The following is a 22,602-nucleotide window of genomic DNA, read 5'->3' as shown; positions in this document are numbered from 1 at the left end:
GATAGTCCTGGCTATCTACAGTAAGAGTGGTTCTCATAGCAACAATGAATAAATAAGGACTGAATTTTAGAATATTATAGTGTACTTTTTTTTTTTTATTGCAATGCTCAAACCTAAACAAAACTATTATGTATTGCCATGTCAAAGACCATGTCTGTGTGTTTATCAAAACTCAGAAAACGTAAATCGGTGTTTGGGTTACTCCTATAATCCCAGCATTGAGGAAGCCAAGGCAGGAAGATTACCATGCGTTTGGAAGCCAGCCTGGATTAGAGTGAGACCCTGTACCAGAAAACAAACAAGAATCAAACAAAATCATCAGGAAACGGGAGATGGATGAGCGACACAAATTCAGAACAGTTTCCGTACACCCCTGAGTGAGGAAGCGCCGGCGAAGACGGCCGGGTCGGGTGGGGTGATGGAGACGGGTACGGTTCGGACAGGTCTTCCTCCAGCCGTTCAGTGCGGGAACAGCGGGAACGCTTCCCGGGGTAGAGGCGATGTGTCCATCATGAGAGTGCCCCGCCCACCATGTCCCTGCGGTTGGCTACCGTGTGGGAACACGCATGCGCCTGGAGAGCAACACCCCCCATGGGGCGGGGCTAACGTGTCGGCGCGCGTGCCCACAGCGTCCAGCCAATCAGCGCGGAGCGCGGTCGAGGCCGCGCTGGGTTTTCTCCCGCGCCAAGGCGACGCTCCCTCAGAGGCGTCGAGGCTGCGGAGAAGTAAGGGGTGGCGCGCGGGGCCGCGGGCGGAGCCTGTGGCGGCGGCTCGGCCCGGGGCTGGGCCGCGGGGAGAGGGAGGAGCCCGGCCGCGGGGAGAGGGAGGAGCCCGGCCGCGGGGAGAGGGAGGAGCCCGGCCGCGGGGAGAGGGAGGAGCCCGGCCGCGGGGAGAGGGAGGAGCCCGGCCGCGGGGAGAGGGAGGGGACGCCGCCGCCACGAGGGCCGAGACGGGCACGGCGGGCCTCCTGAGGGCAGGGCGGGTCACCAACCGTGGCCCGTGGGCGCGGGCCTGAGACCGGACAGCTCCGGGACGGCGGGAGCTGAGGGCCCGGGGGGTCGGGGGCCGAGGGCGGGGGGGGTGGGGGGGTCGGGGGCTGAGGGGCCGGGGGTTAGGAGCCCGGGGGTCGGGGGTCAGCGGTCGGGGTCCCGAGGGCTGAGGGCCGTGGATAGGGGTGAGGGGGTCGCTGGGGGGTCAGGGTCGGAGTCTGAGGGCCGGGGGCCGGTGTCGGGGTCTGAGGGCTGGGGTGGGGACTTGAGGTCTGTGGACCCTGGGCCTGGGGGGTCAGGGAATTAGGAGGTGGGGTCAAGAGTTAGTCGGCAGAGCCTAGGAAATTGGTAGGCCAGGGCTAAGGTGATGAGGAGGCGGGGCCTGGGGAGTTAGGGGTCATGGCTAAGGCGGTGAGGAGGCGGGGCCTGGGGAGTTAGGGGCCAGGGCTAAGGTGATGAGGAGGCGGGGCCTGGGGAGTTAGGGGTCATGGCTAAGGCGGTGAGGAGGCGGGGCCTGAGGAGTTAGGGGCCAGGGCTAAGGTGATGAGGAGGCGGGGCCTGGGGAGTTAGGGGTCATGGCTAAGGCGGTGAGGAGGCGGGGCCTGGGGAGTTAGGGGTCATGGCTAAGGCGGTGAGGAGGCGGGGCATGGGGAGTTAGGGGCCAGGGCTAAGGCGGTGAGGAGGCGGGGCCTGGGGAGTTAGGGGTCATGGCTAAGGTGATGAGGAGGCGGGGCCTGGGGAGTTATGGGTCATGGCTAAGGTGATGAGGAGGCGGGGCCTGAGGAGTTAGGGGTCATGGCTAAGGCGGTGAGGAGGCGGGGCCTGGGGAGTTAGGGGCCAGGGCTAAGGCGGTGAGGAGGCGGGGCCTGGGGAGTTAGGGGTCATGGCTAAGGCGGTGAGGAGGCGGGGCCTGAGGAGTTAGGGGTCATGGCTAAGGCGGTGAGGAGGCGGGGCCTGGGGAGTTAGGGGCCAGGGCTAAGGCGGTGAGGAGGCGGGGCCTGGGGAGTTAGGGGCCAGGGCTAAGGCGGTGAGGAGGCGGGGCCTGGGGAGTTAGGGGTCATGGCTAAGGCGGTGAGGAGGCGGGGCCTGGGGAGTTAGGGGCCAGGGCTAAGGCGGTGAGGAGGCGGGGCCTGGGGAGTTAGGGGCCAGGGCTAAGGCGGTGAGGAGGCGGGACCTGGGGAGTTAGGGGTCATGGCTAAGGCGGTGAGGAGGCGGGGCCTGGGGAGTTAGGGGTCATGGCTAAGGCGGTGAGGAGGCGGGGCCTGGGGAGTTAGGGGCCAGGGCTAAGGCGGTGAGGAGGCGGGGCCTGGGGAGTTAGGGGTCATGGCTAAGGCGGTGAGGAGGCGGGGCCTGGGGAGTTAGGGGTCAAGGGCTAAGGCGGTAAGGAGGCGGGGCCTGGGGAGTTAGGGGTCATGGCTAAGGCGGTGAGGAGGCGGGGCCTGGGGAGTTAGGGGTCATGGCTAAGGCGGTGAGGAGGCGGGGCCTGGGGAGTTAGGGGTCATGGCTAAGGCGATGAGGAGGCGGGGCCTGAGGAGTTAGGGGTCAAGGCTAAGGCGATGAGGAGGCGGGGCCTGGGGAGTTAGGGGCCAGGGCTAAGGCGGTGAGGAGGCGGGGCCTGAGGAGTTAGGGGTCAAGGGCTAAGGTGATGAGGAGGCGGGGCCTGGGGAGTTAGGGGTCAAGGGCTAAGGCGGTGAGGAGGCGGGGCCTGGGGAGTTAGGGGTCAAGGGCTAAGGCGATGAGGAGGCGGGGCCTGAGGAGTTAGGGGTCATGGCTAAGGCGATGAGGAGGCGGGGCCTGGGGAGTTAGGGGTCATGGCTAAGGCGATGAGGAGGCGGGGCCTGGGGAGTTAGGGGTCATGGCTAAGGCGGTGAGGAGGCGGGACCTGGGGAGTTAGGGGTCATGGCTAAGGTGGTGAGGAGGCGGGGCCTGGGGTGTTAGGATCAGGCTGAGGTGGGGCCTAGGGAACCTGGGATTGGGATGGAGAAATCTGACTTAGGGGCCAGGCACTGAGAAAATTAGGAGTTTGGGCATGGAATTGTGAGCTAGGGTGTAGGGAGTAGGTAGGGGTTGGGCACCGAAGAAATTTGAGATCAGGGCTGAGGGCCTAGAAAATTAATTGTTGGGTACTAAGAAAATCATCAATTGGTGCTGAGGCAGTTCTGAGTTGAGGTGAGGGAATTGGGGCTAAGGGAATGAAGGATTGTGGGTGATGGTTTGGGTCATGAGGGAATTAGAGGGTGATGGATTAGGTATGCTGGGGCTGAGGGCATTCGGCATTGGGGTGAGGGAGGGAACAGAGCATTGTTAGAGGGGTTAGGAGCTGAGAGAAACGGTGAGAGGATGAGGGAATGAAGGGTTAGAGGTAGAGGTTGGGGCTTAGAGGGTAGGTGTGAGGTAGGGAATAGGGGCTGGCGCTTGAGAGAATAAGGAGTTCAGGGCTAGGTTGTTGGAGGCTGAGGGAACTTGTGATTGGGCTAGAGAATTAGTGATTGGCCCTGAGGGAATTGGGGGTGGGAGCCAAATTAATTAGGAATCGTGAGTGAGGGGATTAAGGTTTGTTGGGTTTGAGAGAATTAAAATTGAGTTGGGGAATGACAGAATTATTGGTTGGTGTTGAGCAAATTAAAGATTGGTGGTGTGGCAGTTAAGGGGAAGTTTAAGGGAAGTAGTGTTTGGGAACTGAGGGACTTAGGGGTTATATATGAGAGAATTGGGGTTTGGGATGAGAAAGTTAGGGCTTGTGGGTGAGGCCAACTAGGGAGTTGGGAGCTGAGAAAGTTGGGTGTTGTGTGGGATGAGGAAATTAGGAGTTGGAGGCTGAGAAAATGTGTCTTTGGGGGGATTAGGGACTGGGTTTGAGGAAATGAAGAGTTCTGATTGAGAGACTTGGGGCTACAGGCACTGGAGAGCTTCAGGAATTGGGGTTAGGGAGTTCAGTGAAAGGGAATGTAGTGTGAGAAGGAAAGACTTGGAGCAGGAGTAATGAGAGCTGAATGGATGGAGGACTGAGCCTTGAGTGTTTGAGAAGTTGAGAATAGATAGATAATGATGGGCTGTATGGGTGTGACTGTAGGTCTCTGGAATGAGGGCCTGGAAGGAATAGAGGACTAGGGAGTAATAATGGGCTGAGGGGACTGATGGTTAAAGGAATAGGGGCTGAAAGAATAGGACTGAGAGCATGAGAACAAGGACTGGGGAGTTGGTGGACTGGAGGGGCTGGGAGCTAATTAAGGCACTTATGATGAGGGGGAAATGAGAAGAGGGGCCGGGACCTATGGGTGTTCAATGTGCTTATTCTGCCCACGCTGCAAGACCCCTTTCATTTACTTTAATATGCATACTATGGAAGTTTTATAGGTGTATTACTTTCCCAAGGTCTAGAAGATTTTCTCTAAAGTAGGCTCTGAAGTACTGTAATGCCTGGTGTGTGACACTTTTGTTTGTTTGTTTGTTTAGACAGAGTCTCAGTGCTGAAACTCCTTATATAACCACAGTGTATTTTATGCCTGTGTTTGTGCAGTGCCGAAGATGGAACTCAAGGCCCCCTGTACAGGCAGTATATAACTGAGCTACATTCCCAGTCCTGTAGAGCTATATATTCTAGATTTATATTGCTACACCAATTTTTGGATTGCTTGTGATTTATCCTGTTGGTAACCATGATTTCTGAGATGCAAACTTAACCAAAACTGTCTGGCAGATAGGGCCAAAATTCAGATCTAGTGGCTGCATGCAAACAAACATGAGTCAAATGTTCAAGCTATCACTTGAACACTGGTGTTTTTCTTCTTTAAAATAAATAATAAACTATTAACTTTTGGTACAATAAAAAAAGGAAATCAGGCTGGCAAGATGGCCCAGTTAGTAAAGGTGCTTGCTTTCAAGCCTGACTTGAGTCTGATCCTGAGGACCCAATTGGTGGAAGAGAATTGACTCCTTCAAGTTGACTCTGCCCTCCACATGTTCCTCCCCCAAATAATTAAAAAAAGTTTACTTAAATGATGTCTTTGAATTCAGACAGTTTGAGAGATTTGGGGTGTGTGTGCTGTTTTTTGTTTTCTAAACAAGGAAACTAAAGATGGTGCCTGGTGGAAAAAAGCTTTCTGGGAAATCTGGGAAGCCATCATTGGTGGATCAGCCTAAAGCCTTTGACTTTGAGAAAGAAGATAAAGATCTGACTGGTTCAGAGGAGGATGTTGCTGATGGTAAATATCTCTAATGTTGGGTATTAACAGTGTCCTAGAGTTCATTTGTTTTGAACCCGCTACACTTAAAACTGAATAAAATAAGCAGTTTCACATACTTTCTCATCAGATCTTCATATCTCTGTATCCCTTATCTTTGCAGTGCCAATAACTTGATAAATATAGTGCATGACTCGGTCTGACCTGAAAATTTGCTTCTATAAAATGGGTCGTGAATTGTGATGTGATTTCATTTTTCAGAGAAAATAGTAAAAATTTGTTACAAAACCCCGAAAGAACTGAAAATAGACTCCATTAAAACTTACCAAAATAGCATACTTAGTTTCAAATTTTATTTTGTTAATACAGAAAAGACTCCAGTAATTGAAAAACATGGAAAGAAAAGATCTGGAGGAATAATAGTTGAAGATGTGGGGTAAGATGTTAAATATGAGGGTGAGCATGCGTGCACACACACTAAGCACTTTATGTGGGTGTTGAGATACATCAGGTATTCATGCTTGCTGAAAGCATTTAACTAACTGGCTATTTCTCAAGCCCCAAAGATGTTTTTTTTTGTTGTTGTTGTTGTTGTTGTTCAATGAATTATTTAGAAAAATTTACTTCAGTTTATCTAGCAAGTAGTGATATAAAATACTTGATATGTGGTATTGTGAATCTCTAATTAAAAGGTTGTTTTTTTTTTTAAATTTTTGATGGTGCTAGGGATCAAACCTAGGGCCTTATGCACATTGGGCAAATGTTCTCTCGCTGAATTACATTCCTGGTCTTAATTTTTTAAATGTAATTTTTCACAGAGGTGAAGTACAGAATATGCTGGAAAAATTTGGAGGTATGTTTTTGGGAGATAATTTAAAGAACATTGTTTAAAACTGTATAGTGTGAATATTGTTTAATGCCTTGTTCTCATTTATAGGGTTATGAATAAACATGATTTAGCATCATAGATTTTTCTTTTTTGGGTTTTGGTTGGTTGGTTGGTTGGGTTTTTTTGGTTTTTCGAGACAGGGTTTCTCTGTGTAGCTTTGTACCTTTCCTGGAACTCGCTGTGTAGCCCAGGCTGGCCTCGAACTCACAGAGATCCACCTGCCTCTGCCTCCCAAGAGCTAGGAGATTTTTCTTTCTTAATCCTTTTTCATGATATGAAAAGTTAATGTACATTTAAGAATTTTAGAAAAATAGAGAGGAAAAGTTTTTTCTACTTTATTATATTCACAAAGTATGTCAGTTTTTCATTCACTTACTTTTTGGGACTCGTCTTGTGCTCTTTCCTATATGGGGAAGGATATAAATTAAAGCATCATAAGAGAACTGTTATTTTTATAGTAATAAATTATGTAATTGAAAGTAAACGACAACTTTTCCAGCCATTAAGATTTATAATCAGAGCCAAAGACCTTAAGTTTTAAATGTTTTTGTATGAGTTTAATTAGAAGACAGCACTCTGCTTATTTGCTTCTCTTGAGACAGGGTCAGGCTGGCTGCAACTTGCTAGTTAGTCCAGGCTTCCCTAAACTGAGCACCGCTTTAGCCTTGTGGGTGCTGGGGTTACAGGTATCAGTCATCTTGCCTGGTTTAAGAGAATGCACTTTTTTTTTTTTTTTCACATTTCGGGGAGAGAGGTGGGCAGCATGTCATGATGCATGTGTGGAGGGCAGATGACATCTTGCTGGAGTCTCTTACCTCCTACCATATGGATGGATCCTGGGAATCATACTCAAGTTGTCAGACTTGGCTGCAAGCACCTTTACTTGTTGAGCCATCTCACCAGCCCCAAAATACTCCTTTTAAAAAAATTTGTTTCCTATAAGGATTATTCATTGTTAAGTCTTTTTTTTAATCTTTAATAATTGCCCTATCTGGTAGTAGCAAAATGCTTATTTATTTTCTGGTTTTTCAAGACAGGGTTTCTTTCTCTGTGTAACCCTGGTTGTCTTGGAACTCACTCTGTAGACCAGCCGGGCCTTGAACTCACAGAGATCTATCTGCCTCTGCCCCCCAACTGCTGGGATTAAAGGAGTGTGCCACCACACCTGGCAAATGCTTGTTTTATAAACTTACTGTAAATGCTGGAAATGTAAATAAATATTATAGTTACACCATAGTTACCAAAGGTAACTTTTATGGTAAAAAGGTAGATAAATAGTAAACATTATTTGAGGTATTAAGTGTTTTATGAACTGCCATACTTATTAGTGATAAAAATGCCCTATAAAAACTACTGTGAACTGGGCTTAATGGCACACACCCAGCTCTTGGAAAGCAGAGGCAGATGGATCTCTGAATTCAATACCAGCATGGTCTACATGGTGAGTTCCAGGCCAGCCAGGGCTATGCCATGAAACCCCATCTCAACAAAACAAAACAAAACAAAAACCCAGTGCACAAAAAATAATCTTCCATTAAAGTATTACAAAGTACTCCAAGATGCATTATCTAAATAATACACTAAGACTGCTTTTTTAAAAATGTTTAATGGCTGGGCGGTGGTGGCCCACGCCTTTAATCCCAGCACTCGGGAGGCAGAGCCAGGTGGATCTCTGTGAATTCGAGGCCAGCCTGGGCTACCAAGTGAGTTCCAGGAAAGGTGCAAAGCTACACAGAGAAACCCTGTCTCGAAAAACAAAAACAAAACAAAACAAAACAAAAAAATATGTTTAATGGTATTGACTTATTTTACAAATTTTATTAGTGATCCTTTGGGATTCTTTAATATTTCTGATACAGTCCTAACAATTGTACTCTAAGTATGGCCTATCAAATGGAGGATGTACTATAAATTTAGAAATATTTAGCCTTTACTAGTGTTTATTCATAAGTCTGGCCTTGACCTTTCTTTTTACTCATTCCTTATCATCCGTAAATTTTAAATTTACCTTTAGTTATAAAAATCAGAATTGAGATAAAGTTGGATGTTTTATATATTTCTTATTCTAAAACATTTAAGAATGTTTGAGAATTCAGCCATTTTTGGTCTCATAATGTTTGCATAGACTTTACTGGCTTAGCTTCCCTAGTCTGAAAATCCAAAATCCTAAGTGTTCTAAAGCACATGTTTTTCAAAAGCACATGTTGGTGTTATTTTTAAAATTAAAATGTTTTAATTTAAATTTTATGATTATGTGTGTTTGAGTGTGATGTGTGTGTGGTATATATGTTCTATGGCAACCATATGCAGCTCAGGTCAGAGGACACTTGGGAGTTGATTCTCTTTTTCCACTATGGGAGATGACATCTCTCAGTTTTGTCCCTTCCACTGTGGATTCCCAGGATCAAACTTAGGTTGTCGGGCAAGTGTTTGTTTTTGTTTTTTGTTTTCTTTGTTTGAGACAAGGGGTCTCTATGTTTCCTGGCTGCCCTAGAACTCACTATGTAGACCAGGCTGGCCTACAACTCAAAGAGACCACCTGCAGGGATCTGCCTTCCAAGTGCTGGGATTAAAGGCATGTGCCACCATATTGTTGAATTAACCCGTACTTACATTTAATTGACTATATGGAACAAAAACAAAATTTTCTTCAACATTAATTTCAGTTTTTACTTTCAATATAGCTGACATCAACAAAGCTCTTCTTGCCAAAAGAAAAAGAATAGAAATGTATACTAAAGCTTCTTTCAAAGCCAGTAACCAGAAAATCGAGCAAATTTGGAAAACACAACAAGAGGAAATGTAAGGTTTTAAAAGAGCTACATCTTTATTAATTCTTAGTATGTCCTGGTGCAAATCATGTATTGAAAATAGCATCATCTGCTTATTTAGTGAAAATGCTTGGCTTTTTTTTTTTTTCTAATCAAGTAGTCCTATAACCTCATGTCTTCAAAGAATTAAGACGTTTCTTAGAAATCAGTGAATATTATTTCTCTTTTTAAATGGTTATTAAATTATATCCATTATGGAAATATGCTAACTTGAATAAAAAATGTAGATGTTGTAGAAACTGTTGTTAACTGTGTGGAAAAATTCAGTTTTTATATTGTAAATAATTTAAACATTTTAACCAATTTGACTATTTCTTCATACTAAATCTTTGCCATGCCAGAATGGGGGGAGGGGCAACCTAAGTGAATTTATTTATTTATTTATTTATTTGGAGATAGGGTTTCCCTGAGTAGCTTTGCGCCTTACCTGGAACTCACTCTGAGCCCAGGCTGGCCTCGAGCTCACAGAGATCCGACTGCCTCTGCCTCTGCCTCCCAAGTGCTGGGATCAAAGGTGTGCACCGCTGCACCTGGCAGAAATAATTTAATCTCTTTATCAGAACTATTAGATTCAGTAGGAAAAATGAAAAATTCCTTGGAGATTCAAAGTAAATTTTTCTGGAAAATATAAAATAAAACTTCCTTAGTTTTCAAGAGCTAAAGCATGTGAGAAGACATCTGTTAGGGAAAAAAAAATACTGACATCAACCTAAATTTTATTTTTAATTTTCTTATCAAAATATTGTTTCCTTTTTCTAGCATAAAATATGTGAATTGAATTTGTTTTGAATGGTATTTTCACACTGGTATGAAATTTGACAGGATTCATTTTTTTTTTTACAGACAGAAGCTTAACAGCGAATATTCTCAGCAATTTTTGAGTGTGTTGCAGCAGTGGGAACTGGATATGCAGAAATTTGAGGAACAAGGAGAAAAACTAACTGTTAGTATTACAACTGACTTTATAATTAGTTTGTTATAATTAAACCTCAAGTAGAAATGAGACCCTGGTCATATTTTATATCCATAGAACTAAGACAAGTTATATTACCCATTGTTGGCTACATGTTTTAATATTGCCAAATCATAAACCACAGAAGTACTGGTGCATACAATATTCCTAAAAGCATTGGTCTTAATAGCTGATATCCTTGCATTTTTAAGTAAAAGAAACTTGTCAATGGATAAAAGGAGAATTACTGGATTTGGGGGGTAAGTTAGCTTTAGACAGTTGAATTGGGGTGGGGAAGGGTTGCTTATTTTAGTGTCATCTGGGCTCTGCTGCTAAGCCTCCATGAACTTTTAATCTATTAAGTTAATTCTCCCAGGCCTAGACCTACTACAAATTTAGTGACTGCATAGACTGAGACAATCTTTCTGAATATCTTTGCAGAAAATTTACGTGGCGGAACATCATTTATCTAGTTTGGATCATTTGTTCATCCCTAACCAGTGTTTACTTGTCCCCGCCCCCCCCCCCTCACCCCATGAGTGCTGGGGAGTGAATCTAGATGCTTTGTGCAGCTTACAAAAACATGCTATCACTGAGCTATAACCCCATGCAAGAATATGGTTTATGAATATCCAGGTTGTATTATTTCTCTATCTCCACTGGTGATGGAAGGCAATCCCAGTCATTCTTTTTTTTTTGTTTTTCTGAAACAGGGTCTCACTGTGTAGTCCTAGCTGGCCTTTAATTCACAGAGCTCCACCTGCCTCTGCTTCTTAAATACTGGGATTAAAGGTGTGACAACCATGACCAGCTGTTTCACTTTTTAAAGATTAAGTGAAACCGCATGTTGATGTGCTGACGGGAATCTAGAGGAAGAAATTTATTTATTTCTGGTATTGCAGATTGAACCTAGGCCCTCAACTGTCCTACCACTACACTATATGTTCTGTCCTCTTTTTCACCTTTCATTTTGAGACAAGATCTCACCAAGATACGCAGACTATTTTTGTACGCTATAGCCTATGTAGGACTTCAATTTGTGCCCTCTTGCCTTAGCCTTGAAAGAAGCTAGGGTTATAGGCCTGCACCACCTGGCCTGCACCTCTCTGGCTACAGAGAGAAATTCAATAGTAACAGAAAGGGGAAATTTTCTTAATTCTTGAGAATGGAAAACACATGAAGGTGGACTAAGTACAGTCATCTCTAGAAACAAGAAATAGAGTATATGAGTACAAGTAGATATAGATAGATGGGTGATAGATACAAATGGTGATGAAAAACTGTTCTCTTTGGATTCTGTTTTATTTAGTAAGGTCATCAGATAGTGAAAAGTAATACCACCATGTTAGAGTAATTACAGTTGAATTTTACAAGATAGGGATTTATCCAAGTAAATGTGACTAAGAAGGTGACAAGGTGTATATGCAAAGGAGTATTATACAACTTAATCTGGGAAATACAGTAAAAGGAAGAAGGCAATTTTAGTCCTGAACTAAGACTGAGCTATAGTACTAAAAAGTAAGCCAGAGTAGTAGGCAGGCAGTGGTTGACTATACAATATGCTGGAGAAACCATATGTACAATTAGAGCCTGGATTATAGAAACCTATTTGGAGCCAAATTCTGCTTGAACATAGCTGTGAAACAAATAATTTACTGTTATGTTTCAGTTTCCTCAGCTTTGTAACTGATGATGAATACCTATGCCAAATAGTTGTAGAGCACTGAGTTCATATATGTATATATATATATATATATATATATATATATATATATATATATATATATAGGTGTGGGGGGGGTATGTACTTAAGGGGCTCAAAATAGTTAATATAGTACACAATTAATATATTTTGTCACTACAATACCATAGAAAGGTTACACCATTTATAATGGCAAAATCTAGAATATAAGAATGTAAGTGATGGGCGGGAGGGGGGAGAACAAGGGAATCTGTGGCTGATATGTAGAACTGAATTGTATTGCAAAATAAAAATTAAAAAAAAAAAAAAGAATGTAAGTGAATGGATTAAGGAGACTAGAAGACAAAGCCATTGGTGGAGAATGGATTAAGGAACTGAAAGAACATTTAGAAATCATCTGTGTAAGACATTGAAATTACTAAAAATAAGATAGTCTTGGGGCTGGGCATGTGTATCAGTTGGTAGACTCTAGCATGCACAGAGCCGTGTGTTTGATCCCCAGTACTTGATAAACCAGGTGTGGTTTTCACTTTCCACTCTGATGACCTCACTCACTAAATAGAACAAAACATGCTTATAATCCCAGCATTTGTGAGGCAGAGGGACCCAGCAGTACAAGGCCATTTTTGACTACATAGTAAATTTGAGGCCAACTTGAACCCTGCCTCAAAACCTTGAACACTGAGATTTCCTATTCAATCTTTTATGGTGGTATATGCCTGTAATCCCAGCTACTTTGGAGGCTGAGGTAGGAGAGTCACAAGTTCCAAGTCAGGCTGTGCAACATAGTGAAACCTAGTGTCAAAAAGGGGCTGAAGCAATGGCTCAGAGGTAAAGAGTTGTTACTGCTCTTGCAGACTGAGAGGGTTTCATTCTCTGCACTCAGATGGTAGCTCATAATTGCCTGTAACTCCAGTTTCAGGGGGTCCAATACCCATACTATACTCAGGCACACAAAATAGAAGTATTTATCCTCATTGACTGATAGGATTATTATAGTGCATGTTAGTGGTAAAAAGTACTTAAACCTAGTTATAATAGTTGTTAAAATACTAAAGATATTAACCTTAAACTGTGCCTTTAAGTTTAATATGGAAGTATTTTTTGCTAAATTTAAAAATAAGGCTCTGATAGAGCTCGGAGCTAAGTGTTCGCCTAGCATGCATGAAGCCCACAACAGCAAAAACACTTACCAAATCATTATTACAGGCTTTTTTTAAAATGTGTTTACAGAATCTTTTTCGTCAACAACAGAAGCTTTTTCAGCAGTCTAGAATTGTTCAGAGCCAGAGACTGAAAGCAATCAAACAGCTACATGAGCAGTTCATAAAGGTGAGTTACACATGGTAACATGTTTTTTGTTGTGTGTCTTTTTGTTTTTGTGTTTGTTTGAGACAGGGCTCACTTTATAGCCTGGCTAGCCTGAAACTTGCTATGTAGACTAGGCTAGCTTCTAACTCACAGAGGTCCTCTTGCCTTTCTTCCCAAGTGCTGGGATTAAAAGTGCACCACGAAGCCCTGCTCTCCATATCCTTTTTAATTTTATATTGTTACTATTATATTGTTCTAGAATTCTTACCTCTGCAGTGGTTCATTATGTCTTTAATTTCTGCTATTACATTTGTTTATTCGCTGCTGGTACTATTTCACTCTTATCACCCTTAGTCTATTAAAACTCTCAACTGATTTCTCTTTCCTTTATTCCCTTCTTCGAGTCTGCCATATATCTTTCTAAAACCTCCTTCCTGAAAATGTGCCTATAGTCTCCTGTTCTAAATTTTTAGGTATTTAGGATTTCCTTGAAATGATTCAAGCTTCACAAATTATACATGTCTATTACTCCAAACTCTCTACATAATTGCTTTCTCTGAATCCATAGACTTACGTATTTCCATGCTTCAGTTATACTATTGCTATAGAATATTTTAAGTTCCCTTTTAATTAATGAAATAATGTACCTTCTGTCACTAAGTAGGAATATTTGTGCATTCCACTGTAAAGCTATAGGAGTTGCATTTCCATTCTTGTTTTTATAACTTATAAAGTTACATTATTCTTGTTTACATAATTTTTCTAATTAAAACTAGCATGTATTACTTTTTTTTTTTAGTTTCTACACAGAATGTAGTACATTTTACATATTAGGCAACTATTTGTTGAATGAATATTAAAAAATTTTAAACTTTTTAGCTAGGTGTTATTGCACATTCCTCTAATTCCAGTAGAGGAGAGCCTGAGGCAGGATTAGAGAGTTTGAGGTGAGGCTTGCCTATATGATGAGATCCTGTCTAGAAAAACAATACTAAGGCAGAGTTCAATCTCCAGGACCCACATGGCAGAAGGAGAGAACCCAGTACCCACAAGTTGTCCTCTACATATAGTGGCTCATATATGTGTCACACACACACACACACACACACACACATACACTGAATGAATGGAAATGTAATAAACAATTCTTAAAATAATCTAATAATTTTTTATAACTTCAGAAATGACTTCATACTACAGATATTTTATTCTCTTTTGTGAGTTCCAGTCACATTGAGTCTTAGTCACAATAAGTAGATTATACCCAGATGTTTTAAGAAACTTAACAGAAATTTTCAAAATGGTCTTATTTCAAAATGGTCTGTTTCTACTGTTTCTATTCCTGGATTTTGTTTTCTTCTTTTGAGACAGGATCCTATGTTGCCCAGACTAGCCTCAAATTCTCAGTTTTCTCATCTTATGTAGCTCCCTCCCCCATTTTTCTTTTTATCACCTTGACCTTAATATTTCATTAAACTATTGTTTAGGGCAAAGATGCTACTATTGTACTTTATATAACTGCAGTTGATTTATGTGTGATATATTTTACTTGTTTATAGTGGGAAACTTAGTCTATAGGAGTTAATTAGACTGCTGGGGTAAATAATGAGCATTATTTAAATAATTAAAAGGTTTTTAACTTTTGAAAATTTTACAATTTTGAACCTGTGATTAAAAGTTACAGTTTATAACCAAAGTGGCCTTTCTGTGTTTTAGAGTTTGGAGGATGTGGAGAAAAATAATGATAATCTATTTACTGGCACACAAAGTGAACTTAAAAAAGAAATGGCTATGTTGCAAAAAAAAGTTATGATGGAAACTGTAAGTTCTATTTTAAATTGTAAAAATATGGATTAATGGAGGCACTGAAATGTTTTATTTGCTGAAATTTTTATAACATTTAACTAAAAATTAAACGTTTCATATCTCCTTTCATGAAACAGCAGCAGCAAGAGATGGCAAATGTTCGAAAGTCTCTTCAGTCCATGTTATTCTGATGAGTCTTTGAAGAAAGAACTTGAACCTATGTAATATGATACAATTAAAACATTAGCTATGACATGCCTTTAGAAATTATAGTTTAAACTATAACATCCGTAATCATTAGCTCGTTTAAGTGGAAGACTTTTGTTCCTGTTAACTTCTAAATAAACCTAAACAGCTGTGTAAGTAGCAGTTATTTCAATGTCCACTACTGTCACAATAAAAATGATTTAAATTTAACGTTTGGTTTCAGTGTATCTCTTAACAGTTCTAAGGTACAAAATTCCAAGAATGGATGGTTGTTTTGTTTCTAAGAAACGGTCTAACCCTCTTGCCCAGATTAGTCTCAAACTTTTGGGAGTAAGTGATCCTTATACCTCAGCCTCTCAAGTAGCAGGAACAAGTGCATGCCACTACTCCTGGCTTACACTGGTCTCCTTTAAGGAAAAAAACCCACAGAATCTGTTTTATGTGTACATCTTTATGTTTACTAAAACAATAGATTGCCAATTCTAAAAAACAAATCTATACAGTTTATTAAAAAGAACTTTAGTGTGTCTTGGAATAAATTATAAATGCTAAAATCATTAATACACCTGAAAATATAAGTATTAGTTTTTAATACATATATTTATGAATATTTTATAATATTTCAAGGTCAACAAGATACCATTTAATTGGGCTGGTCTGTACTTAAATGACACATGCCCTTAGTAATGATTAAGAGCATTATCACAAACACAGCTAAAGTTATTTATGGTCTAAGTATTTCATATCTGTTTTCAAATATGAATTACCTAGTTGCCTTTTCCATTGTAACACTCAGTAAATATACTGAAGCTTGATTTCACATTCATTTCCAAACTTCAACTTTTTAACTTTTAAAATAGGCATTTATACAGAGAAACTTAAACTCAATTTCATACATGTTGAATTGCTTCAACATTTCTTTGAAGTCAGTTAAACTTACTAGTTTTGCTGAAACTGCCTTCAATGAATCATTCAGAACAATAAAACATCCCATTTGAAGGAAAGCAACAATCTATTTTTGTTCATAACCCACCCTTTTAAACAGTCTAAATAACACTATCTTTTTATCTTCTAGGAAGCAATTACCCTTCTACCATTAGCTTTGACATTAAAAGGACAGTTCAATTCTTTATAAATACTTTTTTTGGAGGGTGGGCACACAGTGTTGCTGGTGCATCAAGCCAGGGCCTCACCCATGCTAGGCATTCATTCTTCCACTTAGCTATGTCTGCAACATGGACTATAAACCTTAAGTATCATTCAAACTTTTAAGATCTTTCAGAAGTTTACCAGGCGTTAGAGAGGCAAAGTAAGTACTTCAGAGTGTTTTCTCTGTATTCACATATTTTTACCTTTTGAGAAATATATACTTAAAAAAAAAAAAACTCCTTTTCTTGCTTGGAATACTTAAAGTACATGTGTATTTGATTATTTCACCATATGGCATATAGCCTATGGAACTTTTGTATGAAATTAGAAATAAGGTCATATGAGTCATAAGGTCTGAAGAGTGTTAAGATAATTCTAGTATTTATAAAGAAAATCTTAAGCATTTTCAACTAGAATAGAAAAAACAATCAGTACCTAATGTGTTTAGTGTTGAATAACTGACACTTGTTTTTTTTTCTAAGTTACTAATTTCCTGTCAATTATTTTAGCTACTTTTTGTCTTCCTTTGGGGACTTAAGGTCCATTTTCTTCATGGAAGTGAATTTTTTTACTTGGACTACTAAGGCACAAGGTTACCCTCAAAGGTTCACATTATGCCGAACTGATACAACAGATTCCTTTTACTAAGTACAAATTACAACAAAATTCCCATAAACACTGTTTTAAATTCTAGATAGTAGACTCAAGTATATCTTTCTATAATTAGCGTACCTCTTTTAAACAATGGCTGTTATGTAAAAATATTTCTCAGTGTATCACTTGACTCAATTATAGTATTATTGTTATATACTTAGTATTTGAGCTCACTTTTCAACTTTCATCAATCAAATGTCACTGCCAAGAAGGCTAGAACTATTTTTAAGTTCTGAATATTTGTATAATCCTTTGGCAGTCAAAACCCCAAGTCTGATAGGTATTTTGTAGACACATGCTTATTTAAATTATTGGGGTTCAATTTCTTATTGTCCTTAGTATTCAAATTTATTTATTTTTCTTGTTTCTAATACATACATTATATTATACTGATGTCAGTGATAAAATATGTTAATGACAAGAGGGATTCATTACTGACAGACATAATGGAAACTACTAGATTTATGTTTTACATTTAAACATAACCTTATAGATAATATACTAGCCTCCTGCATAGGGGGATTTCCTTCACACATAGGTTCCCCTAACTGCTCCTCCTCTTTTCCTTGGGCTACTAGTCAGTCAATATGCTTGTGAACCTGTTCAGGTGCTTGTTGATATGAAGTCTTGAAGATTTTTAGATGAAGGTGTCTTGAAATTTGCAGGCACAAAGAACTAAAGTATATCATCATATCAAATGAAGAAATGACCTTTGGAAGAAAAAAAGAAAATATAAAATGGGTTATGGTTCATCTTTTCTAAAAATACAATTTTTCTATCAGCCCCAACTCCCATCTCAAATGTCCTTAAAATTGCTAACTGAAAATACTGTATTTTAGAGTACTCTTTATGCCTCTCATACGTAAATCTTACATCCTTAGTGGGTTGCTTTTTTTTTTTTTTAAACAGAGTCTCGCTATATAGTCCTGGTTGGCCTTTTAGTCATTAGCCTAGGCTAGCCTTTAACTCATGTCACCTCTCTTGCCTCAGTTTCCCAAGTGCTGGGATTACAAGCATGTGCCGGGATTACAAGCATGTGCCACAATGTCTAGATATTGTGGGTATTATAGAAATTGAAACATAGGTAAAAAGACTAAAGTACAAATGCTCAAAAGTAGAAGAACATAAGTTGTTTTTCATAGAATTTCAGTGGCTGCCCTTTAAGCAACCACTGTCCTAATCTGCAGCTACCAGCAGTGGTTAGACGGAAAGGGCAGCAGCTACTACAGGAAGGAAACTATCTAAATCCCTACCCCTTTAAAGGACTCGGGATTTAAAGGCTGAGTGAAATTCTGCTAGCTAACCTTCTCTCCTTGCTTGTGTCTCCCCAAAAACCAGGATCCTTCTGCTCCACCCCCACTTAAGAAACCTAGCTACACGTGGTTCCTCCCTACCATTTCCTATCAGCTCATTGCTGACTCAGCCTCCTGACCGCAGGTTAATTTTACTTAAACAAATGTGACACATCTTTGCGTCATTAGGCAAATATTCCACAGCATAAACAAATGTAACACATCCTAAATTAATATTCCACCACACTATCTTCTGACTCTACACTCTCCCAACTTCATGCCATTCAATGAAGCCACAGATTTCCTATTAGAATGGGCTGTTCTTTGACATTTAAGAACCTAAAAGGCATAGAAAGGAGACTGTAGTCAAGGGAAGCGTACATCAAGTTCTGCTGTGTTAAAAAATGAAAAGGTCTATGATACTGCCTAGAAATTAGGAGTCAAATACTATCCTTCAGAAAATAAAGCCTAGAAAAAGCTTTTAGGAATGGAATTCTCACCCATAGGAAAGGTCCTTTTTATTTACTTGGAAAATTCTATCATGCTCTTTATATCTGAAAGCTTTCCCCTAAAGATACCATGGACCAAATAGATGTTCTGTTTGACCCATGTTTTGTGTATCTGAATTGTCTTTCACATAGTGTTTTTAAAGAAAAAATTAACATTTTTAGTTCATCAGACTGCTCTCTCGTTGGTGTAAATCAGGCCAATTACTATTACAAATAGGTGCTTTAGCTAGATGGTGGTGATGCACACTTTGAATCCTAGCACTTGGGAGGCAGGGGCATGTAGATCTCTTGAGTTTGAGGCCAGCCTGGTCTACAGAGCGATTTCTAGAACAGCCAGGGCTACACAGAGAAACCCTGTCTCAAAAAACCAAAACAACAAAAAAATAGGTGTTTGATTATTTTCCCCCCATTTTGGGGGGAGGTTCTGGCCATATTCAAGGTTGCTTACCTCAAACATAAGCTAGTCTTCAAATCTTATCCTGAGACACGTGGTACTATCTGTTCTGTTTCTCCAACACTAAGTGCTAACACCAACCCCATCCAACTGGCTTGTTACCTGATAGAAGCTGGGGATAACTTTAATAAGCCTAAGTAAAGTTGGAAAGTCGTGGGCAAAGTGGAATGTTATTTTAAATGTCTGTTCTGATTTGGGGGACAGAAAAGAGTTATCTTTAGGTACATAGCTGTATTTCCATGATCTAGGTTGTTGGAAGCCTGACCTCTCAGATACGCCAATTACTTCTACTTCTACACATACTATAAAATGATTCATGGATTAAAAGTAAATTAAATTTAAACATACAGAGATACTGATTATGTATCATACATTAATATATATAGTCTCACTGAAATGGTTCTTAAACTTTGAGCTGGCATATTAAAAGCTCAAATGTGGGCTGGAGAGATGGCTCGGAGGTTAAGAGCACTGACTGCTCTTCCAGAGGTCCTGAGTTCAATTCCCAGCAACCACATGGTGGCTCACAACCATCTGTAATGAGATCTAGTGCCCTCTTCTGGCCCGCAGTCATACATGCTGTACACATAATAAATAAATAAATCTTAAAAAAAAAAAAAAAAGCTCAAATGTACTTACCATTGCTATCCATAGAACAACATATTCATCTACAAAATTATTAAAGTATTGGTCTAAAAACAAAAGACCCGGACCAACAAAGACAGTATCTTGAAGATAGAGTTCACTTTTCGTCATGTGAGCTATCTATAAAAAAGCAAATAAAATAATTTCACTATTAAGTTTTAAATGTTTTTGCTCTAATTTTCAGGACACATTTATGACATTAATTCACTATTAAGACAAGTCTATTTCATCTCATATTTGATAAAGGAATATTGAATGTACATCTCAAGTTCATGAGCAGATAACTTATTAAAAGTCCTAATATTTAAGTTCCTTGATATCAGAAAGTTATAATTGACTATTATTAAGGAACAAAGGAATTGACTATACTATTAACTCATAGTTTTATCTGGAACACAAACAGCTATTTGTTGTAAAGGAAAACCAACATTTTGTAAGAAATTGTTTCCAGCTTTGTGGAAGGCTATAATATTTATATATCATGAATCATAAAAAAATTTCTTACCACCAATTTTTGTGCAACTTTAGCAAAGACACATCCGAACATTAAGGTATAAAGGCAAGGGTGTTTTTCAAACACATTTGTTGCAGACTTTTTATAGATCATTATTGCCAATATAATGATTAATCCTATGTGGAGTCCAGGTGACAAGACACTGGTACCCTAAGGGATAAAAGCAAAATACTTAATCACCACTTTTTTTTTTTTTTTTTTTTGGTTTTTCGAGACAGGGTTTCTCTGTGTAGCTTTGCGCCTTTCCTGGAACTCACTTGGTAGCCCATGCTGGCCTCGAACTCACAGAGATCCGCCTGGCTCTGCCTCCCGAGTGCTGGGATTAAAGGCGTGCGCCACCAACGCCCGGTTTAATCACCACATTTTAACACTGCATATATTACATGGCAAACATTTTCATTTTCGGTTTTATTATAAGGATTCTAGACTAAAAATTTTATTTTGAAACTTTGTTCTTAATTTCTTCAAAAATGAAAATTAATGTCATCAAAAGGTAGTATAAAGTATGACTGATAATAAATGTAGTTCTGTGAATATAGAAAAAAGATATATAACAGCAGATCATAATGTTTCACAAAAACCATGTTGAAAAGCACCAATAAATTCTCAAAGGCTAGCAGAGAAAACACCTCAAAAAATGAGTCTTTATAAGCAGATCAGAATCTGCACATCTAAATGAATTTTATAATTTGCTTTTGAATTATAAATGATACATTAAAATTTAAGAATTAATTATGGGAGACTTTTGAAACTGTCAATTTACAAGTGATGGGAAGATGAGAATTCCTGTAACTAAAAATACTGTATCTCCTGTTTATTACTCTTGGTGATTAAATCTTGTTCTAGCTGGTAAGTGTGAAGTTGGTCTGGTCTACACAGCAAGTTTCTGGACTTCCAGGGTTACATAGAGAGACCTTGCCTCAAGAAAACAAACAAAAAATTAAACCTTGTTTTAAGTCAATAAATCCTTTAAGGGCAGAAATTTTTGAGTCATAGAATGCAACAGTTTAAAGTAATTTTTTTTTTTTAAAGATTTGTTTATTTATTATGTATACAGAAGAGGGCACCAGATCTCATTACAGATGGTTGTCAGCCACCATGTGGGTGCTGGGAATTGAACTCAAGACCTCTGGAAGAGCAGTCGGTGCTCTTAACCTCTGAGCCATCTCTCCAGCCCAGTTTAAAGTAATTCTTAAAAGCCATTCTAATAGTTTTGTTATAAAATGTCATCATTTGAGTAAGTACTATCTTCCTATGGTCAACTATCTTGAAGATATTATTAGACTTTTTAAAAATAGAGATATCACATTTATTTAAAAGTATCCGAAATTCTGTCTTTATTTTCCTTAAAAGCACTGACTTTTTAAAACAAATACGAATAAATCTACAAATTATGATAGCATAAGCAAAGTATAAAGAACACAAAGACAGGCATATGTACTCAAGAAATGAGGTTAAAATTTAAATCAAAATCATCAGAGTACCTTTAAGTAAATTTCAGTAAAATGTCAATACAAATTTATAAGTAATAAATTCTCCCATCTATGAAACCTTTGACCTTTGGCACCTTTCCTATTATTCAATCAAGATCCCATGCTCCAATCTCCTTGCTGCTGGTTTGATCCAGGCACAAAATGAAAGACAATGAACGGCACTGATGATGACTATGGTTATGATGTGCAACAATAAAACACTACAAGAAAGAAAAATGCTTTAAATCTAAGCTGCTTTTAAAATGCTTTTGTGTTATGTGTCTAAAGTAAACTCTTTAAGATAACTGGTTTCTTTCTCCATTCTTGAGTTTGAGGTATTTGGATATCTTTTATAATGAAAATTTATTATATATAAATATTGAAAGATGATGAAAATAATGTCTTACTGCAATAGTAGATCCATTCTTCCCAACACCACCATGGAGGATCACATGGAAATAATTTGAACAGGAAAATATTGCTCCACCTACTACTCCAAGAACTGGAAAGATCTTCAGTTTTATTTCTAGAATAGGTATCTTTAGGGGTAGAGGAAACAAACAAATCATTAAGAAAATTGAGTTTCTCTCCCTACTAAATAGAAAGAAACATGACCTGGTCGTGTACAATAGGCTATCCTTTTTCTCAAAATCAAACCTCAGATTCTGCAATAAGAACTGGAACTTTTCTAGGATTGCTTTACTAACTGAAAAACAAATCCACAAATCAGTTCAGTCTGTGTAGAGAATCATAATCAAATAGTTCATTTCACAAGCCTTATCGGACTTAAACATGAAAAAGGATAGTTCACTGCAATTCAGCAGCTTCTAAAAGGCAGCATCACAGAAAAGGCAGACACAGCGGTCTGCACTCTACATGTGATGCATACCGTGTGTGCATGCAAAAAACTGTGTAGTTAAAATATCCAGGATTAAACCTCCAGCAATATATTTACCTGTTGGTCAACTGTTGCTCAAGACAACTTCCAAAGGCAGCAAAGGATTTAAAAACAGTAACAATGAATTGCCAGGTGCTATCGCTA

The 22,602-nt window shown here is 39.8% G+C and overlaps 2 protein-coding genes across 5 annotated transcripts in view; one reads left to right on the top strand and one right to left on the bottom strand.

The window, feature by feature from the left end:
• The first annotated feature begins 597 nt into the window (after nucleotides 1–597).
• Nucleotides 598–15,081, top strand: Sycp3 (synaptonemal complex protein 3). 3 transcript variants are annotated; one of them, XM_059245523.1, is made up of 9 exons: nucleotides 598–725; nucleotides 5,058–5,194; nucleotides 5,543–5,609; nucleotides 5,992–6,026; nucleotides 8,747–8,864; nucleotides 9,737–9,836; nucleotides 12,781–12,879; nucleotides 14,575–14,679; nucleotides 14,802–15,081. In XM_059245523.1, exons 2-9 carry the CDS (start codon nucleotides 5,068–5,070, stop codon nucleotides 14,853–14,855), a joined length of 705 nt encoding a protein of 234 aa, XP_059101506.1. In that variant the 5' UTR covers nucleotides 598–725; nucleotides 5,058–5,067; the 3' UTR covers nucleotides 14,856–15,081. The 3 variants fall into 3 exon arrangements, with proteins under 3 accessions (XP_059101506.1, XP_059101507.1, XP_059101508.1); XM_059245524.1 differs by lacking the exon at nucleotides 598–725 and adding an exon at nucleotides 2,817–3,158; XM_059245525.1 differs by lacking the exon at nucleotides 598–725 and adding an exon at nucleotides 4,525–4,545.
• Nucleotides 14,712–22,602, bottom strand: part of Chpt1 (choline phosphotransferase 1) — a 37,887-nt gene continuing 29,996 nt past the window's right edge. The window contains exons 5-9 of one of the 2 annotated variants that reach the window (XR_009375103.1): nucleotides 21,968–22,099; nucleotides 20,080–20,238; nucleotides 19,569–19,694; nucleotides 17,181–17,384; nucleotides 14,712–14,881 (exon numbers count right to left, since the gene is read on the bottom strand). Coding sequence is in view for 1 of the 2 variants with exons in the window: in XM_059245522.1 (XP_059101505.1) it covers nucleotides 14,837–14,881; nucleotides 17,274–17,384; nucleotides 19,569–19,694; nucleotides 20,080–20,238; nucleotides 21,968–22,099 (573 nt within the window). In the remaining variant the exon portion in view is untranslated. The remainder of the gene's footprint in view (nucleotides 14,882–17,180; nucleotides 17,385–19,568; nucleotides 19,695–20,079; nucleotides 20,239–21,967; nucleotides 22,100–22,602) is intronic. The other variant, XM_059245522.1, reaches the window with a different exon arrangement.

This window comes from Peromyscus eremicus, chromosome 18, assembly GCF_949786415.1.
Source record: "Peromyscus eremicus chromosome 18, PerEre_H2_v1, whole genome shotgun sequence".
NCBI classification, from domain to species: Eukaryota; Metazoa; Chordata; class Mammalia; order Rodentia; family Cricetidae; genus Peromyscus; species Peromyscus eremicus.
The sequence above is the reverse complement of the archived record's forward strand: the minus strand, read 5'-3'. Positions and strand labels throughout refer to the sequence as shown.

Bases quoted from the DNA above. Each gene is read 5' to 3' on its own strand.
- Sycp3 (XM_059245523.1), top strand. From the start codon at position 5,068: ATGGTGCCTGGTGGAAAAAAGCTTTCTGGGAAATCTGGGAAGCCATCA. The intron at 8,865-9,736 runs GTAAGGTTTTAA...TTTTTTTTACAG, and splicing joins AAAACACAACAAGAGGAAAT to ACAGAAGCTTAACAGCGAAT. The intron at 12,880-14,574 runs GTGAGTTACACA...TCTGTGTTTTAG, and splicing joins TACATGAGCAGTTCATAAAG to AGTTTGGAGGATGTGGAGAA.